The sequence below is a fragment of the Neopelma chrysocephalum genome, unplaced genomic scaffold (genome assembly GCF_003984885.1).
Source record: "Neopelma chrysocephalum unplaced genomic scaffold, ASM398488v2 Primary Assembly neopelma1_116, whole genome shotgun sequence".
Taxonomy (NCBI): Eukaryota; Metazoa; Chordata; class Aves; order Passeriformes; family Pipridae; genus Neopelma; species Neopelma chrysocephalum.
Genome location: NW_020897778.1, coordinates 986,819 through 1,004,825, shown reverse-complemented (window position 1 = coordinate 1,004,825; position 18,007 = coordinate 986,819). Strand labels below are relative to the sequence as shown.

Genomic DNA, 18,007 nt, shown 5'->3' with positions numbered 1-18,007 from the left:
CTGATCCCCTTCCGAGTGCCGATCCCCTTCCCGGGTCCTGATCCCCTGTCCAGGGAGCTCCCAGATCGAGCCGCGGGCAGGGCCGGGGCGGCCCTTTGTTCCTAGCCCCGCTCCGGCCGCCTCTGGGGGTTCGCGGCAGCGCACCGGAGGAACCGCCGCTGCCGGTAATTACACACCCTCCGGTGTCTGCCCCGGTGCCGGCAGGGGCGGACTCGGCCCCGCACCACCCCCGCCGCGCCCGGGCAGGGCCGGGCCCCCGGCAGCTGCTCGGCCCCCGCCGCCCGCTCCCGGCCGGCGCTGGGCGGAGGAGGCGGCCCCGCCGCGGAGCCGCGGGAGAGCTCCAGGACGGCCCCGCCCCCGCCCCGCCGTTACCTGAGCGGCGGCGGCGCCGCGGCCCCGCTCCGGCCCGCCCGGCCCGCCCCACGCGTCACTTCCGCATCCGGGGCCGCCGCGCGTGCACGCCCGCAGGGGGTTACTGCGGCCCCGCCCCCAGGAACGGCCGCCCCGCCCCTCGGCCCCGCCCACCCAGCTCGGGGGGCGTGTCCCGCTCGTCACGCGCCTTTCCGCGTCCTCAGGCGATGTCACGTGACGCGCGGCCCCGGACGCGGAAGTGGCGCTCGGACGGTGCCGCTGCCCCGGCGGGGACACGGGCCCCCAGGTCAGGAACGCGCCTGGGAAGCACCGCGGGGCGGGTAGGGCTGCGCGGGGGCAGGGCTGTGTCGCGCACGGTGACGCCGCCGCGCTGTCCCGCGCTGTCCCGGCCCGCGGCGGCCGCGGAGCGGCACCGAGCGCTGAGGTGTCCGAGCTCCCCCTTGACCCTTTCCCCAGGGCTCTGCGCGGCCGTTGCGCTGCTCGCCCTGCGCTACCGCCCCCCCCGAGAGTTGGGGCCCCGGCGGGCCCCGCTGCGGCTGGACCGGCCCCCGCCGCTGCTCCGGCACGAACTCGCTGGGCTGCTCTCGGTCACTTATAAACGAGCAGCCAAAGGGCCGCAGCGGTTCCGCAACCGGTCAGTGACCGTAGGTACCCGAGCGCTGGAGCTGCTCGGGTTTGCTCGCTCTCCAGCACCTTTCCCTGCCCCGAGCGACGTTTCTTGCCATCAGTTCCAAGTTTGAAAGTTTATTTTAACGAGTTTTGAATGCACGGATTATTTTCCCACCGCGACGAAGTAATACAAAGCAGTGCTTTGGACTTCAGTGTTTGCTGTCCCTGCCCAGCACTCCCCTCTGCTGGCCCAGCTCTGCTGTGCCGCGGGCAGATCAGCGGGAACAACGGGCACAGAACACATAGAACGGGTTTGTATTGACAAGAGGTCTGTGTTTGCTATTATTTCTTGTCAGATATGCGAGATGCCTTCAGCTGTCTTTGCTCGAAGCAGCTGAGAAGAGCTGGAGTCCAAGATGAGAACCAACAAGGTGTACAAGCTCGTCATACACAAGAAGGGCTTTGGAGGCAGTGGTCAGTATCTCCTGGTTTGCAACATGAGACCAGCACTCACCTAATTGAAAGCAATTGATTAATAAATTACCTTTTTGACAAAACAGTGAAGGTGGAACTTAGGTGTAACAAGCAGTGTTGCCAGCCAGAGTTTGGAAACTCTGATAGGTCTTTCTGATAGGATAACATTTTGACAACACAATAACATTTGTTGGAAGAGAACAAGATTGCACCTATAAAATAAAATTACTTTATTCTACCTCTTCCCCTTTTGTTGCATCACTTTTTTTTTTAACCTTGTGTTTCAGTCACCTTCATGAGTGACAGACATGTCAATGACTTCTGACTGCAGGGGGTTGTGTTCCTGTGCACTGATAACAGTGTCCTTGGTTTGACTGCCCCCTGCTTCCAGACTTACACATGCTGATAAATCCTGTTGAGTTTTCCTGGCTGTCTGCTTTCCTGCTGGTGTTTGGTATATGAAAAACAGAGAGGAGGATCCTGGCTGCCCAGTTAAGGCACATTCTTTTGCTGAACACACCCTCTGTGAAAGTTCTGTTATTTGAGCTGTTTGTGCCTGTGAGAGGGGCCGGCGTGGCTGGGGAGGGGCCCTGTCGTGGGGTGAAGGTAAAGCCTTGCTGGCACATGGGGCCTGGGCTGGGCTGTTTGTGTGGAGTAAACTGTTGTGTGCAAACATGCAGCTGTCTGTATTTCATGTGTATCTGCCCACTGCTCTCATTTGTTTGTGTCTTGTAGATGATGAACTGGTGGTGAATCCTAAAGTATTCCTTCAGATCAAGCTGGGAGATGTTGTGGAGATTGCCCATCCCAATGATGAGTACAGGTGAGTTCTCTTTGCTGATGTCAGTCAGGTGTGGTGGGAGCATTGAAAGGGTGTGTTCACCTGCAGTGGCTCCTGGAGTGAGGGGCTCTTACAGCTGATACAACTTTGCTGCCACGAGTTTTTTCTGCCTGAAGGAAAGTAAAAGGGTTGACTTTAGCAGGAGCTCTTGTCTAAAGTTTGTGGACTTCTTTGCGTTTGGTGTTAGTTTGCTCACCTTTCATGAGCCAAGTAGCACCTGAATACAGAATCTACAGTGTCTGTATCCTGTTCATAGAGCTGCTGTTACCTAAGGATTCTCCACCCTATAGTATATCTTAGGAAAAATTAAAATTATGTTGTCGGCCGTAAAAACATAAACCTTCTTCTATGAAGCTGTTCATCCTGCAGCCCCTGTCTGAAAAGCAGCAGAACACTGGTGTGAGGCTCTGAGAAGTTCTTGTGTACCTTATTTTCCCATTTATAATATCATCTCTACCTCAAGAGTACCTTATAATGAGTGTAAAGAACAAGAGGGGGTGACAGGTGGTGGGCAGGAGGATGGATGAAGCTTCCTAGAAAATATTATTGTTTCTCTTTAGCTTATCTGTGCTCCATGTTTCTAAATAATTTTGAGAGTAATTTACCAGAGAGATTGTTGGTCTCTCAACTTGTCTGCTGTTTTCTCTTTTGCCTGTTAGTCCCCTGCTCCTGCAAGTGAAGTCACTGAAGGAGGATTTGCAGAAAGGTAAAACTCCAGAGTCATCTTATGCACAGTAAAATCATAGACAAGGATTATGTGACTGAACTGTACCTGTGCTTGGCTAATGCTTGTATTTTAACTTTGTAGGTAAATCAATGCTCTGTCTATTTAGGAAGGGAAGGATTATAATTTTAACAGAAAATGATCAACCAATTTTAAATCTGCTTTTAGTTGAGTGATGTGAGGTGTGGTTTAAACCAACTTGGCTTTTTAGCCTGAAATTTTTGTTTCTGCCTTTTCTGACTGGCTTTATATCTTCTTGCAGGAATTAATTCAGCCTAAACTTTGTGTTTATCTCACGTGCTTTAATTTTAATGACTCTTAGACTGGGCTATAGCTGAAATAAGCTGTTGTCTTTTGCTGAGATGTTCACTTCTCTGCTGTCTTGTCTCATTTTTGTGGCAGAAACGATAAGTGTGGATCAGACAGTTGCCCAGGTGTTCCGACTGCGGCCATACCAGGATGTCCATGTGAATGTCGTTGACCCAAAGGTGTGTGGCTTTCTCAAATCAGAGCCCTGGGACTTTCCATCTACACCAGTATTGGGGAAAAAAGGCTTTTTTTTTAATTGAAAGATATTTAGTCTTCTTTCCTAATTGCCTTGGGCAGTTGAATTATTTGCTGGTTTCTTATGTGTCTCTTCTCTCCCTCCCATCCCTGCTCTCTTTTTGAACTCTATGGACCAGCTTCAACAGAGCCTGATGGAAATGTAGACATTTCAAATATCTTTAAATTCTAGAAATTAGGGGTAACCAGGCAGAGTAAAGAGAAACAGAAAGTGGCCAATCAAAAGAACAGTCATGGGCTGGATTTGCATTATTTGGCACCACAGAGCCTCTTACAGAGAGGCATTTCCTGTAAATGTCCCGACTATCACAAGAGCTGCAGTCAGAGCTTACATTCAGCACAAGACAAAAGTCTGCAGGAAATAAGGTTTCCTTAATGTCATCAACAATGGCAGTAATTTGTTTTACTTGTGCTTCCAGTTTGCACTGAGACTTGTAGCACAGACTTAGGCCTTGGGCAGTGTTTTGTAGCTCCCAGTAGTTGAGGTGTACGCACAACTGTGGCATTTATTTGGATGGGCATCCCTTTTATCTTACATTGGCCCTTCCTGTGCCATTTGGTTTTTAAATGAACATATTGATGGGCACTGCTTAGAAACAACCAGTAAAATCCAAGCCCTGTTTTTCATCCCTTTCCCAGGAGGTGACCTTGGACTTGGTGGAGTTGACGTTTAAGGATCAGTATATTGGGCGTGGGGACATGTGGCGACTGAAGAAGAGTTTGGTAAGGCCCCTGCTGCCCTCCTGTGCAGGGAGCAGGAGATAATGTCCTTTTTTCTGTGCCTGCTGTGAAAGAAAATAAGTGCTTTACAAAATACAGAAAACTGAGGACACGAGCAGTGTCAGCAGCTCCCAAGGAACTTGTGCTGTGAGTGGTACGTCAGAGCTGGAGACACGGGTGTAAATGTGGTACAGAAAAATGCATCCCATCATTTCCTGCTCCACTGCTGTATTGTTAATTACTGTCTTGGGTGTTGAAAATGCTGTTGAGAGGTTTTTTTCTTGTGTTCTGAATTTTAGTGATTTGCTACATTTTGAAGGAATCAAATCAAAATGTTTTCTAAGTAGAAATAAGCTGAAGTGTCCCCTCTCTGACAGTACCACTTAATAAGCAGCTGTTAGAATATTTTCTTTCTGCATCTCTGAAGTGCAGTCTTTGGCTCTTCTAAGTGGAGTGAATTAGTCAAATGATCCAAATAAAAGTTCATCTGTGTTAAAAATGATTTTCTGTTGTCTTTTGCAGAGGTTTTGTAGGCTGGGATATCAGTAGTAACTGCACTCAGTGGTTTTTGTTACTTTGTTATATGCAGATCAGATGTTTGAGTGTGAATGGGGTTTTCTGTACATTGTTCTGCTCACTCTGAGCCTCCTGTTCTTCTGACACCTGTAACTCTTCCCTCCTAGGTCAGCACATGTGCATATGTCACCCAAAAAGTTGAATTTGCTGGTATCAGGTCAGTGCCTCCTCTCAGGGCTTAATGTTACTTATGACTTCAGGTTTATGAGTTTTGAGTATCCAACTGGAGAATCTGCTCTGAAAAATCCTTCATGTTTTATTGTTCTCTTACTCATCTACAGACTTCTGTCTGCACCAGGAGGTGGGGGAAGGCTTCTGTCTGATTTGGGGTGAAAGAAACTAAGAGCAGGACAGCCAGCTACACTTGTGGCTTCTGTTGAATGCCAAATATTTCTCTTTTTATCTCTTATAATATTTCTCCCCTCCCAAGATGTATTAATAGTTCAGATGAGGTTTAGTTTAGTTGCTGTTGAGGTGACTGAGGGACAAGGAAATGTGCAGATGCAGAGGCTGTTTGACACCTTTTGGATTAAAGATCAGATTTTAACCAAATAAGTCATCCTTGAGTGCTGATTTTGGTCCATCTTTTGTTTGCTTAAATATTGATTCTCTAATCTTTATATTTACTCTGGTCAGCAAATACTCTGCACTTCTGTTCTTCCAGGGCTCAGGCAGGAGAGCTGTGGGTAAAGAGTGAGAAAGTCACCTGTGGGTACATCAGTGAGGACACCCGGGTAAGATTTCAGGAAGCAGGGAAAAAGCAGTTTTTCCCTTCCTGTCCTTGCCAGGTTTCTTGTAATGCTATCTTGCTTGCAGATTTGTGTGGATCGTTGGAATTGGCTGTGTTGTAAGGTGAAGAGTGGCAATAAGTTCAATAAGTTCAGGAGAGTGAATGATTAGTGAACTTCAGCTCTGCTGTGCTGGCAGCACCAGGAATTCCTTGGGCTGTTGAAATGCCAACTTGTTAGAGGGGAAATTCCCTGCCATGCAAGGGGCACAGTCATAGATGTTGCTGTGTAATTAACCTCTTTATTTGGCCCTATTAGTGAATGTACCTTGTTTTAAATAAGGTCTTTATTCCTCTGCAGGTGGTTTTCCGCTCCACTTCTGCCATGGTTTATATTTTTATCCAGATGAGCTGTGAAATGTGGGATTTTGATATTTATGGTACGTAGGTAACTGCCCTGCCTGGGAATGGGGGTGCCAGCAGCTCTCCTTTCTGGGCCTGCTAGAAAACTACCACTGCTATTTATTTCTGCCACTGTTGGAAAACTGAAATACTCTGCCCTTGGCCTGGGCAGTGCTGCAAGGTGCCTCAGATCCTTACTTGCAGTGCCACTTCTCTGGCTCCAGGGTGGGCCATCGCTTTCCTGTCCCTGCTGTAGAGCCTGGGCACCATTGTCTCGGTGATGAAATCAAGGGGCAACTCACTGTGAGCATTGGAGAGGTTTTCTGTGGATTTGAACACGTTTGGTGATGAGGGTGGGTGCCAGTCTGTGAATCCCGAAACCAGAAATGTGGGGAAGTCTCGTGCAAAGAGGACCTTGATGTTTTAGATTTCTCTTGACTTTAGCTTAGCAAGGAAGTAAAACCTGCTTTAGCCCAGGTAGAATTCGGTAGCTTCAGCTGAAAATATTAAAACTTCAGGCATTAAGAATGAGTCACTTCTCTGTGTCATCATCCCATTTTTTTTCTGGCTTAATTCTTTAGCAGGCCTCTTGCCACTTCCTGTGACCATGTGTTTGGGCATATGGAGCTGGGCAACTGTTCAGAACTGGGCAGGGGATCGGTTGTGCATCCTCTGCCTAAAAACAGTACAGATGCTTTCCCAGCATGCTGGGAGTGTGTTGGAAAAATTAATTTAAAGGCCAGAACCTTTTGACAGTAAGAGTCGTGTTTACATCCTCTGAAACAGTCATGCTTTTTAACATTTATATCATCTTATTTTAGTGATATGAGCCTTCATTATGCACACAGCTGCTCTGAGTCTGATAGAAATAATTGTCCTAGAATCTCAGGGTTAGATGTGCCCCTTACTTGAGGTAACTACAGTTATCTGATGCTTGGGAGATGTTTATTTTGCAGGGGACCTGTACTTTGAGAAGGCTGTGAATGGTTTCCTCGCTGACCTCTTCACAAAATGGAAGGTAAATAGCTGATTGAGTTCAGTTTCAATTTTTTATTTCCCTGGAACTGTTAGGGGCACCTCTCTGAACAGGTATATCAAATTGCTGTAGGTATAAACAAATTGAGTCAATTGTCTTTAGGTTTTAAGCAAAAATCTTGGCAACTACAGAGAGGAGTTTTTTTAGAGAGCAGGGGAGAGTGCTCCTGGTACATGTGATATAACCAAGAAGCACAGGATCTGCAGGACAGATCATTGTTATTTCAGAGAGGCAGATGCAGGACTGTGCAGATACGTTAATATAATACTGTACTTTTAGTTACCTTTGTTTCCAGGTGTGAGGGAAAAGAGGGTGTTATTATGTGTTTTCTACTGAATGTGACCTTTAAAGTTCTCTTTTATTTCATTTATTCTTCCTGGACAGGAGAAGAATTGCAGCCACGAAGTGACAGTGGTTTTATTTTCTAGAACATTTTATGAAGCAAAATCTGTAGGTATGTAAAATCTGTATTTTCATGTTTCCATTTTTAAACCTATATCCTTTTCTTTTGAAAATTGGTCACAGGTTGCCAGTTAATTTTTCCCTTTTTCTTTCAATGCCCACATTCAAAGTATTTTCTATCAGAGTAGGCCCACAGCCATTGTTATGAAAGTACTGCAGTGAAAGCCTTATATAGAAGAATATATGGCAAATTTTCTTCATCATATTCTGACTCTCACGTTGGTTTGAAAGCAATTTTGATGTTGTATAGGAGGTCTGATATTTCTCCGAGTGTTTTGGTTTTTTGTTTGTTTGATGGTTGGTTTGTTGGGTTTTTAAATGGAAAAACAACTCCTTTCTGGAAAAGATGAGTCATTTCTCTACAAGAGCATGGGATAAGATGTGCCTTTCCTCCCATTTCAGATGAGTTTCCTGAAACCCATCGTGCATCCATTCGACAGGATCACGAGGGAAGGTTTTATGAAGATTTTTACAAGTATGTTTGTTTTCCTCACAATTCTTTTAGCTCTTGTCCCGCAGTCTATGTGCAACCCAGTGCACCTTTTTGTGCATTCCTTTATAGTTTGTTCATCCCTTCTCCCTTCCTCTCATGGCTTCCTTCCATGATCCTCATTAAGTTGTGCTCTCTCTAGAGTTGTAGTTCAGAATGAGAGGCGAGAGGAATGGACCTCATTGCTTGTGACCATTAAAAAGCTTTTCATCCAGTATCCTGTGTTGGTACGACTGGAGCAAGCAGGTACAAGAGTCTTCCTTTCCCTACTTTTACCCTTTTCTCTCCTTTTTTTTTTTCCTTTTAACTTGTCTGTGAACTCTCCAGTTTCACTTGGAGCCTGGTGTTGTACTAGTCAGTGCTCTCCTGACTGGGCTGTTTTGCCCAGGTCTTTCTGTAAAAACATAATAACACCAATTTTGCCTGTAATTTTTGAAGTAATAGGATTTAGTACAAATACATTTTTCTGTGTTTGGGGTTTTTTTATTATTTTTATAAAGATAGTCTATGCAGAGATGATGATTTTTTTTTGTTGGTTTTTTTCCTTCTGAACACTTGTCCAGATGGCTTTCCTCCAGGTTACAATTCCACCTCGGCACAAGGGAACTACCTGGAGGCCATAAATCTTTCATTCAATGGTAAGTTGTGAGCAACAGGTAAAAATATGCAGGGGAAGAAAACCACTAAAGCAGCTGCCAATAAATGGGTGTGGACTTGTGTTGCCTGTTCCTTAACACAGTGAAGAGGAGGGGAATATTAGGTGTTAAATTATCATTTTGATCCTCAGAAGACATTGTCTGATGTACCTCTGGAAAACCAGTGCCTCTCAAATAACAGTGTTGAGTATTTCAGGTCTCAGGAACCATTTACAGGGCCTTGAGATGATGAAGGTTTGAGCTGTGCATCTGTGTGAGAACCTCTGGGAATAGAAGCTGAAATCTTAAATTGTGGAAATGTTTCAAAATCAGGATAGATCAAATGTGATTAGGTTGAAGCTGATCCACCTTTTTTTAGCGGAGAGTTGGGTTTGATGGGCTGGAGGGGCTCTCCAAAGGCACGCTTTTTGTGATTCTGTACATAGATGTCATTCTGTCACTTTAATGTTTGTTTTGTCACTCCCGTGGGAGGGAGCTCAGGGTGTTATTTGAAATGATTAATGTTGCAGTCTACCTTTTTGGATGTTTTGGTGGTGTTGTTTCTTTTTTTTTTTAAGTGTTTAAAGGAAGCATTAAGCACATGAGAAAAAAAAATTCCTTTTTTTATGTGTCTGGTTCCCATCTTCTCTCCTGCCCCCACTCCTCTCCAGAAGCTTTATTAACATTCCTTGGTTGGGCAAGGCTGTCTGCAAGGCTGTCTCCGACCCCTCTCATACGTGCATGTGCTCTGGGGAAACTTTTTAAGCACCACAGCTAATGGAGAGTGACCTGCCTTGCTCTGAAAAGAAACATCCAATGCCTTGTTCAATATTCCCAAATTCTGTCCCTCAGTGTTTGACAAGCACTACATCAACCGCAACTTCGACCGCACGGGGCAGATGTCGGTGGTGATCACCCCCGGCGTGGGCGTGTTCGAGGTCGACCGGCTCCTCATGATCCTGACCAAGCAGAGGATGATTGACAATGGTAAAGAACTGGAGGTGCTCAGGAGGGGAAAGATGGAGCCTCTTCTGGCTGTGAAAAAGTATCTGCTGCGACTTGTGTGCTCTGGGAAGAGGGGTTACAGCTGGAACACTTGTCTGCACTTCATATTGAAATGAGCAGATTTTCAGGGTACTCAGAGGCCTTTAATTTCTTTTGCTTTTGGTAGAGAACTTCATCTCTCCATGCAGACCTGTCCCTTAAAGAATAATCTTGCATGACTTGCATTAGTTTAGAAGAAACATTTCTTTTATCCCCACAGGCACTGTTGGTTGGTAAACACACCACAGGGCTGTTAACTACCATTTTCAGTTTAATTACATCTTAAAATGTGACGTGAATAGAAATTAGGTCTTCAGCTCAAGTTGATGATCTGTTTTGGCTTAGCATATCAGTCCTGCTCAGTCAACAGCTGAACTCTGCTGCTCTTTGTTTCCAGGGATTGGTGTGGATTTGGTGTGCATGGGAGAGCAACCCCTGCATGCTGTACCACTCTTTAAGGTAAGGTGTGCTCCTTTCCCCTACTGTCTATTCCTGCTACAAACGTTATTCCTTTTGTGACCAGCTGGATACAGTTGGTTACTCTGCTTCTGATTTCCTCTTACAGCTCCATAACCGCTGTGGCCCTGGGGACTCCCGGATGGGTGATGACTACAATATTCCACACTGGATAAATCACAGGTAGGTGGGTTCTACCAGCCTTTGCTAAACACTCCTGCTTTGCTTTCCTCTTCATAATCTGTTGAATTCTTGTTCTTCTTTCACTGTTTATTTCCTCTGCTCTCCTTGTGAAACAAAGCCTTATATTACATTACTCTTGCAGAACCCTGGGCATTAATGCAACATCTCAGAAATGAGAGGCAGTCTCTGTAGTTTTCAAACAACTGGTGTGAGTTACTGGTGTCACATCCATTGGGGAGAGCTGTGTAAATGGCACAGTGAAAGTGGATGCCTTTCTGTAGAAGGGGGAAGTGAACTGGGAAGTGCAGGTATCGAGCATATTAAGAAGTGGTCTAGCTTGAGACTGTGTGGGTATCAAAGGCTGGTCTCTGCAGAAAGAGTAGTTTCTCTCAAGTTAACCATCCCTCAGTAGTTTCCATGTGTTTTATGCAGAGAAGAGTATCCCCTTTTCTCCATCCAATGGCTAGTTCAGGCTCACAGGCTGTTTGCTGTGTAGCAAACCAACTGTGTTCAATTCTTAGAACTTAAAGCCACCCTGTTTTCCCTTTCAGTTTCTACACATCCAAAAGCCAGCTCCTGTGTAACAGCTTCACTCCACGGATCAAGCTGGCAGGAAGGAAGGTGGGTATCTTTCTGATTTATCTTTTCTTCTTACTAGTTTGTTAGATGCCTTTTCTCAGCCAAGCATCAGAATCTTTCTAGCAATTATTCCAACAGTTGGAACTAAGTTGCTGTGCTAAAAGATTGTGAAAGCAAAGCTGTCATGTTTGTTGTAGGGATTGTGAATGAGGGACTAGTCTGTAGTTCTTTCTAGGATAAAACTAGGTGGGAAATGTTTTAGCCACCATAAAAAGTATAGTTTCATTCTGTAACAAAGAACTCCATGGAGAGGAAGAGAGGTGTGTTTTTCACACGGGTACGTGACTGAGTATCAGTATTTAATATTTCTGAAGTGGTCTGGCTGTCTTGCTGAGTCAACAAGATAAAGTTTAAGTCTGCTTGATCACAGTGGGGGATATTTCCTTAGAACGTGCTGACTGTTTCCCTTCTCTCTGTTTTTTTCCTTTCTTTTTTGGTGGTTTTTTTTTGGTCATTTCACACTTCGTTTGTTGGACCCTCCAGCCACTGACTGAGAAAGCAAAAAATAATCGAGATGCCTGTGAGTAATTCTGTTCTGGAAGGATCTACCCCACTGACTCCCAACCTAACAGACAGCTGCAGTAAGACAATGACACTTCAGCAAAAGGAAGGGACCGTTGTGCCAGAAAACCATCAAACCCACATATTTGTTCCTGGGGATGTTAATGTGCACGTGTTCATTGGCTTCTTGGCAGATAACTATCGTGGAGGGGGGTGTTTCTGTCCTGGCTGTAGCACCTGGACAGAGGAGGACATGGTGTCAGGCTGGTGTGGTGGTGATGCTGTTCATGGGGGTGGGACAGAGGGGCCTTCACTGGTTTGGGGTGTTGTCAGTGCTGTGAGCACAGAGTTACAGTGGGAGAAGCCAGCACTCTTCTACCAGCACCTCATTTCAGGAAGGTGGACCTTCTGTAAGTGAAGTTGTCCATTCTTTCAAAGATGCTTTAAAACGTGCAGTTCCCTCATCAGAGAAATCAAGGCATCTGTTCATGCAAGGATTGATTTGTTGATTATTAATTTAATGTTTAGGGTATATGGGGGAAAGACATTAGGGCTCCAGCAACCCTCATTCCAACACCAACTTTGATAATTGAGCTGCTCCAGCTGGTTCTGCTCATGAGACTTTTGCGTGGGATTTGTTTTGGAATAGCTACTTTTCTTAGAGGTGAGAGCTGGACACTCTTACTTACAGATCTTGAACGTTCTTGAAAGAGGTTCCAGTGCTGTGTGATTTTAATTTCAGCATTAGGAGCTCCCAAGGATGCTGAGAATGCCCTGCCTATCCAGGTGGATTACGATGGCTACGATGCCCAGGTGTTCCGGCTGCCAGGCCCGGCCAGAGCCCAGCGCTGCACCACTTTCAGGTAGGAGGCTTGGGATGCACTGGTTCTGCAGCAGCCATGTTGTGGTGGGCTTCTGGATGTATAAAATGCTTTGAGAAATACAAGGAGAATTAAAGCTCCACGTGCTTACAGTTGAAGGAAAAGCTTTGTCTGTACCTGGTCTTCATGGCTGATTGTCTAATTTTGCTTCTAAGACAGTGGGATCTAAGAAAAGGCATAAATATACTTCCTTAAATCTTTAATTTTGTCTCAAGTGGAATGAAGCCAGTCTCCCTCACTAAGTTTCTAAGAGATTTTGCAAGGGGGTTAAGAAGGTACTTGCACAATAGACTTGTACAGAGTTGTAGAAAAGCAATTACTTTGATTCACTGCTTAGTAACTTAGTGACTGAACAGAGAGTGGTGGGACATCTTCCCTGAAAATGATGCCTGGATCCTGGGCACCCTGGATGAGAGCAGAAACGGGGAAGCTGAGTGCAGGTTCTCCACTATTCCATGGCCTGTTGTCTGAGGAGAAAGGCTGATTGTTCTCAGGTCCTGGCCAAATTCTTTGAACAAACTATAAATTTCAGTGCTTTTTCAGGAATATGGGATTGATGAGCTTGTTTTGAAGCATATTTTTTGCTTTCCTTCTTTCAGTAGTATTGTCTAAATCTGAAGGAACTGTGCATGTGGACTCGCTTGTTAACATGAGCAGCCTGTAGAAATCCATGCTGGAAGATGCCAGTACAATTTAATGTAGTTAATAATTCCAAGTAGCTTCCCTGTAGCTGCATATTCCTGACACTGTAGGCTCAGGTCTAGTATCTTCTAGGGCACATATGTGCTACCAGTTCAGTGTGGTGTCTGTGGAATTACACAGGGAGTTGAGTGTGCTCTTCTCACAGCCATGCTGGGAACATTTCAGTGTTCTGTTCCTCTGCTGTCTGAGGCACAGAAGTATAAAGTGACCACATGGTCAAAATAGGCAATGATGCCTTCCTTGTAGTCCTCTTTGAGTTCACCTGCTGAGTATGGAGTCCTTGACATGGCTTGGGCCTGTTCAAGCCCCTTGTTAACCCAGGAATTAATCTCTCTTTCCTGTCCCTGGCCAGGTCTGTGAGGGAGAGGGAAAGTCGGACCAGGAAGAGCTCGAGTTCCTACGACGTGTCGTGCAGCCCGTCCCTGCAGAGCCGCACGCTGCCCCCGGAGGAGGTGCGGAGCCAGGCCTCTGACGACAGCTCCCTGGGCAAGATCTCCAACATCCTCATGATCCCACGGCCCCACCTGCACCAGTGTGAAGTCAGCAGCTCCCTGGGCTACACCAGCACCAGAGGTCAGTCCAGGGTACATGGGGAAGTACCTTTGGTGGGGAGAGGGAAGGGAAGGTGGAAGTTTGGGCACTGCCAGGCCAGCACAGGGGAGATGGTGCTTGTTTAGCTTTTCCATAGCTCCAGCTGTGCCTGGGTGTGTGTTCTCCCTTTGCTATCCTTGTCCAATTCCATTGCTTTTTTATTGGTTCGTCCTAAATAGAAGTGTCCTGACACTGATTTACTCTTTTCCCTTGTCTGTGGCCTTCTTTAGTACTTGACTATTCTCCTGTGTCTGCCTGCAAATGTGGACATACACAAGGAACTTTTATTATCCAGGTCACCTATAATCTGTCAAATGAGAAGTGACCTTAGCAGTGAGCCCTGGGGGACCCTGCTTATAACATCTCTCCATGGGGATTTGTTGTCATTAAGACTCACTTTCTAGATCCTTCCTTTTGACAATGCACTGCTGAGCTGTCTCTGTGTGTTAGCAGTGCTGGCACTCTCCTTTTTCTTCCCTTCCAATTTAATTTTTTTTCTCAGACAATATGCAGTGTCTTCCACAAATGCAACTCATTTCTAGGTAAATTGTATTCCTCCTTCAATTGCTTCATCTTCTATCAAATTCTATCCCTGAAGGCTTTTTCTGTTTTTTCATGTCATGCTGTATGACACTGATACCATATTTATCCTGTCACAGGAATCGGAGTTACTGGTGTAGAACTGTTCTTGACAATGTACTTGACATTACAGCTGCCTTTCGTGTTTCCACCTACTGTCATTTAGTACAACTTTTTTTGGTATTTCTGTTACTCCTGTAGTTTGAAGGATAGTCTGGTGACCAGCTGAATGTGTTCAGCTGGATGGGGATGTGTGTGGAATAGGAATGGTGGGGAGAGAAGAGTCAGAGAAATCGAGGTTTTTCACATGGCAGTATAGATTAGTAAATGAGACCCTTCCTCCTCTTTGGAATTTCCACTTGGGCAGAGTAATTGCTACTTAATCATGCGGTATATTTCTCTTTCCTATTTCTAAATAACTGCACTTCTATTCTACGTCCAATAGTGACAACGAACTTATCTTGTGGAGGTCACATCCCATGTCTTCTGGGAGTAATCCCTGATTTCAGTGCTCAAATCTGAATGTTACAGAAAAGGCACGTGTTGCTCAACTGTAGCTTCTGCCATGTCCTTGGTATTCATCCTGAGGTTTCTGGTGATTTTATTTCTCAGAAATTCTCTAAGCTCTGAAAAATTCTTCATAATTGACTTGGCAAGTGGTTTCTTCATGGCTTCATTTAGTGTCACGGTACTCAGCAATGCTGTAATGGCAGATGGAATAATGCTTTTTCTTGTCTGGATTCTTGTTTATGTTGTACTTTTCAGACTGGACTGAAATTGCTTTCAGCATCTCTCCCTGCCTACTCCTCAACTCTCCTTATTTCCTCTTGCCCTGGGGGATCTTTCCATCCCTGGGCAGTTCATTCCCTCGCTGGCTCCTGCACGATCTCCCGCTGACTCGGTGCTGTGTTTTCTAGACGTCCTTGAGAACATGCTGGAGTCTCAGCAGCGGGACTCCAGTGCCCCTGGGAGGTTCCACGTGGGCAGTGCTGAATCCATGCTGCACATCCGACCGGGGGGATACACCCCCCAGAGGGCCCTCATCAACCCCTTCGCCCCCTCCCGCATGCCCATGAAGCTCACGTCGAACCGGCGCCGCTGGATGCACACCTTTCCCGTGGGTAAGGGAACAGAACATCACACTGCTCTCCTGCTTCCTTGCCTGAGCTTTGACACAACGAGTGAACCACTGACAACTCTGGTTCTGCACTGTACCACAGGCTGAGCTGAGTGTGTAGACCTGCTCAGTCCTCTTTTGGAAAATATTACATCTGTTGGCAAACAAACAGTGTCAGGTACTGGGGAACAATCCTATAGTAGCTCCTGAAGGGAATTGTTACTACAATTTGGATTGACTTTCACATGCTGAATTGTTCTCATAATTGTTTAGTGCCTAAAGCAGGCCCTTTAAATATTTAAAAGAAAATTTTACTTCACTGGCTTCAGACATACCAGAGGTTCAATGCTTTGGAGATTTTGTAAACGTGCTTTCCTAATGTCCATTAGTTATCATTGCCTGTGCTGTTGGCAAAAGGAGGGTTCAGGCAACTGAGGAGTCAGTGCAGATGTGGTGATTAATGATCCACTTGTAACTGTAGGTCCGTCAGGAGAAGCCATCCAGATCCATCACCAAACCCGGCAGAACATGGCAGAAATGCAGGGCAGTGGGCAGCAGGACCTGACCCATTCCTCTGCTGAGCTCCTGGAGCTGGCTTACCATGAGGCCACGGGCAGGTGAGGTCCTGAGGGTGAATCTGGATAGACTTTGCATGAACATCCCCTTTCCTTGAAGTTTTATATATGTTACAATAAGGCAGTTATAGGTTGTGATCTCTAAGTTTAACAGTGTGTTGTGCCAGTGCCACATGTGCAGGATCTACTTTAATTTTGAGATACAAAATTAAAGCTTTCTTGGCAAAGCTGGAGTTGATTTACTTCCTCTAATTTGGGGAGGGTTGTAGTTTATCACAGAGAACTTGCAGAGCATAAGCAATATAGTGATCATTCATGGAATTGTTCAAAATTGCCCTATAAAAGCCTCTGCCTTTAATTCTTGTCTTATTATCCCAATAGCTGTGACTTCCATCCCAGAATAGAACATTTTTTAGCACAGGACAGAGCTTTGCCTCACAGTAGCTGTTGAGCAATTTCAGTGCTGTCCATTCAGTCCTGTCCTCCCCATCCTGGTAAGAATCACCCTTCAAAACATGGCAAACGAAGTACCTATGCTTGTAAACTACTCTTGTTTTAAAAAACAAGCTTTGGTGAGTGATGGGAGCTTATATTGTTTGTTGGCTCTGAGAAGTGAGAAAGCGTTTTTATGGTGAGAGACATTGCATTGTTCCCTTCACCGAGGCCATTTTTCAAGTTGTTCTTCAGTCTCCAGTTTTGTTTTACCTGTTTTTTATTTGATTATTCTTTTATTGATAGCATTTTCTCAGTGTTTTTCACTCATTGTTAAATATTGCTTATCAAAACCATTTTGGTAGCTTAGGCAACTTCAGAATTGTCAGTTTTCTTTCATTATTATTTTTCCTGCTGTGTATTTCTTTCCTCTTGTGTGCTTATAGAAATTCACCTTATGTATTGTTTCAGGATGTCCAGGGTGAGTGAAGGCACTGCTAGTATCCTCTGCCTTTTTGATTTTCAGGGTATTTTTCCTGCTATCTTCAAGCAGTCCTTCAGGAGATTGCACTGCTAATTATTCTTTCATGTTTGATTTTTTTTTTCATTTTATAGAGAAATCATTGTCCTATCTTATACTTTGTGTTGTCCTTTACAATATACTCTAATCCCCATGTTCCATAAATTTCCATAATTGTCATTCTCACCAATTTTGTTCCTTAGTTCTTACTTTAAAAAAAAAACAAAACCTTTTTATGACTTGCTATGTACATCCTAGTGTGCTAAAGCATCTTGTCATTACACCAGTCTCTTGTGTCATATTCCTGACAATTCCTTCTCTGGATCTTTGTCGTCTCTGTGGATGATGTGCTCATCCAAAGCAGTTGGCTCAGTCTGGAATGTGGGGTTTATGGACCTTAAAATCAGATCTGTAAATAACCAGCTAAGCTTTATTTCTCTCCTGGGAGGACACAAGTAGCTGGTTCTTTGCTGTCCTGCACAGGCAGTGCTTTGGCTATTGCTGGAGGCAGGGAACAACCAGCCTGGACAGATGGGGGATGTCGTTGCAGCCTCTCTGTGCTGCCATCTCTGCAAACACTGGAGAAGAGCTGGGATCCACCATGGGCTCAGCTGAGGCAGCAGGGCTGGGGGCCTGGTAGTGGTTGTGTTTGTTAAAAGCAGGGAATGGCACAAGTGAGGAAGGTCTGTACAATCCAGGCTGTTCTGTTTTCCTCCAGACACGTCAGCTCTCGGCATCCAGGGGACAGCGGCTCTTTCCTGAGCTTCAGTGGGACAGAGGAGTTCTCCAACGGGCTGGCTGGGAGCAACGGGGCAGGTGAGGGGCAGAGCCTGGGGCTGGGAGAGCCCTGAACAAGCCCAACCCTGTTAGTGACAGGGTAACAGGGGCATATCCTGGCAGTGGACGTGCTTGCATTGTACAGCAGTCCCTGTGTCTGTAGATGGGATATAAATCAGGGATGTGGCAGAAGTTAATCTGTGTCCCTGTGGAAGCCTTTCTGAGCACCTGCCCTGACTGACTGCCCCCAGCCATCTGTAGGGGCCTTGCTGATTGGACTTGGCTTTCTCCCTTATGGTTTGAGTCACCTGTGAAGTGAAACAGCCTGAGGGGGGTTGTATTTTTGTGTTTGGTTTTTTTTTTTAATTTCGAAAAGTA

At 45.6% G+C, this 18,007-nt stretch overlaps 2 protein-coding genes across 9 annotated transcripts in view; one reads left to right on the top strand and one right to left on the bottom strand.

Annotated features, from left to right (window-relative positions):
* Positions 1–416, bottom strand: part of PRR14L (proline rich 14 like) — a 25,838-nt gene extending 25,422 nt beyond the window's left edge. Inside the window, exon 1 of the mRNA XM_027696791.1 lies at positions 373–416. The gene's annotated coding sequence lies outside the window, so the exon portion shown is untranslated. The remainder of the gene's footprint in view (positions 1–372) is intronic.
* Positions 1–18,007, top strand: part of DEPDC5 (DEP domain containing 5) — a 48,957-nt gene that overhangs the window by 6,152 nt on the left and 24,798 nt on the right. For 6 of the 8 annotated variants that reach the window (XM_027696807.1, XM_027696804.1, XM_027696806.1 and 3 more), the window contains exons 3-25: positions 1,338–1,455; positions 2,191–2,278; positions 2,956–3,002; positions 3,423–3,508; positions 4,224–4,307; positions 4,988–5,037; positions 5,545–5,614; positions 5,969–6,047; positions 6,966–7,027; positions 7,430–7,499; positions 7,910–7,982; positions 8,140–8,243; positions 8,561–8,635; positions 9,485–9,619; positions 10,074–10,135; positions 10,242–10,315; positions 10,867–10,936; positions 11,438–11,474; positions 12,198–12,318; positions 13,391–13,611; positions 15,126–15,329; positions 15,807–15,942; positions 17,571–17,668. In XM_027696807.1, coding sequence (XP_027552608.1) covers positions 1,398–1,455; positions 2,191–2,278; positions 2,956–3,002; positions 3,423–3,508; positions 4,224–4,307; positions 4,988–5,037; positions 5,545–5,614; positions 5,969–6,047; positions 6,966–7,027; positions 7,430–7,499; positions 7,910–7,982; positions 8,140–8,243; positions 8,561–8,635; positions 9,485–9,619; positions 10,074–10,135; positions 10,242–10,315; positions 10,867–10,936; positions 11,438–11,474; positions 12,198–12,318; positions 13,391–13,611; positions 15,126–15,329; positions 15,807–15,942; positions 17,571–17,668 — 2,104 coding nt within the window. In that variant the 5' untranslated portion in view covers positions 1,338–1,397. Of the gene's footprint in view, positions 1–548; positions 659–1,337; positions 1,456–2,190; positions 2,279–2,955; positions 3,003–3,422; positions 3,509–4,223; positions 4,308–4,987; positions 5,038–5,544; positions 5,615–5,968; positions 6,048–6,965; positions 7,028–7,429; positions 7,500–7,909; positions 7,983–8,139; positions 8,244–8,560; positions 8,636–9,484; positions 9,620–10,073; positions 10,136–10,241; positions 10,316–10,866; positions 10,937–11,437; positions 11,475–12,197; positions 12,319–13,390; positions 13,612–15,125; positions 15,330–15,806; positions 15,943–16,281; positions 16,395–17,570; positions 17,669–18,007 lie in introns of those variants that run through there. The other 2 variants (XM_027696809.1, XM_027696803.1) reach the window with 2 other exon arrangements.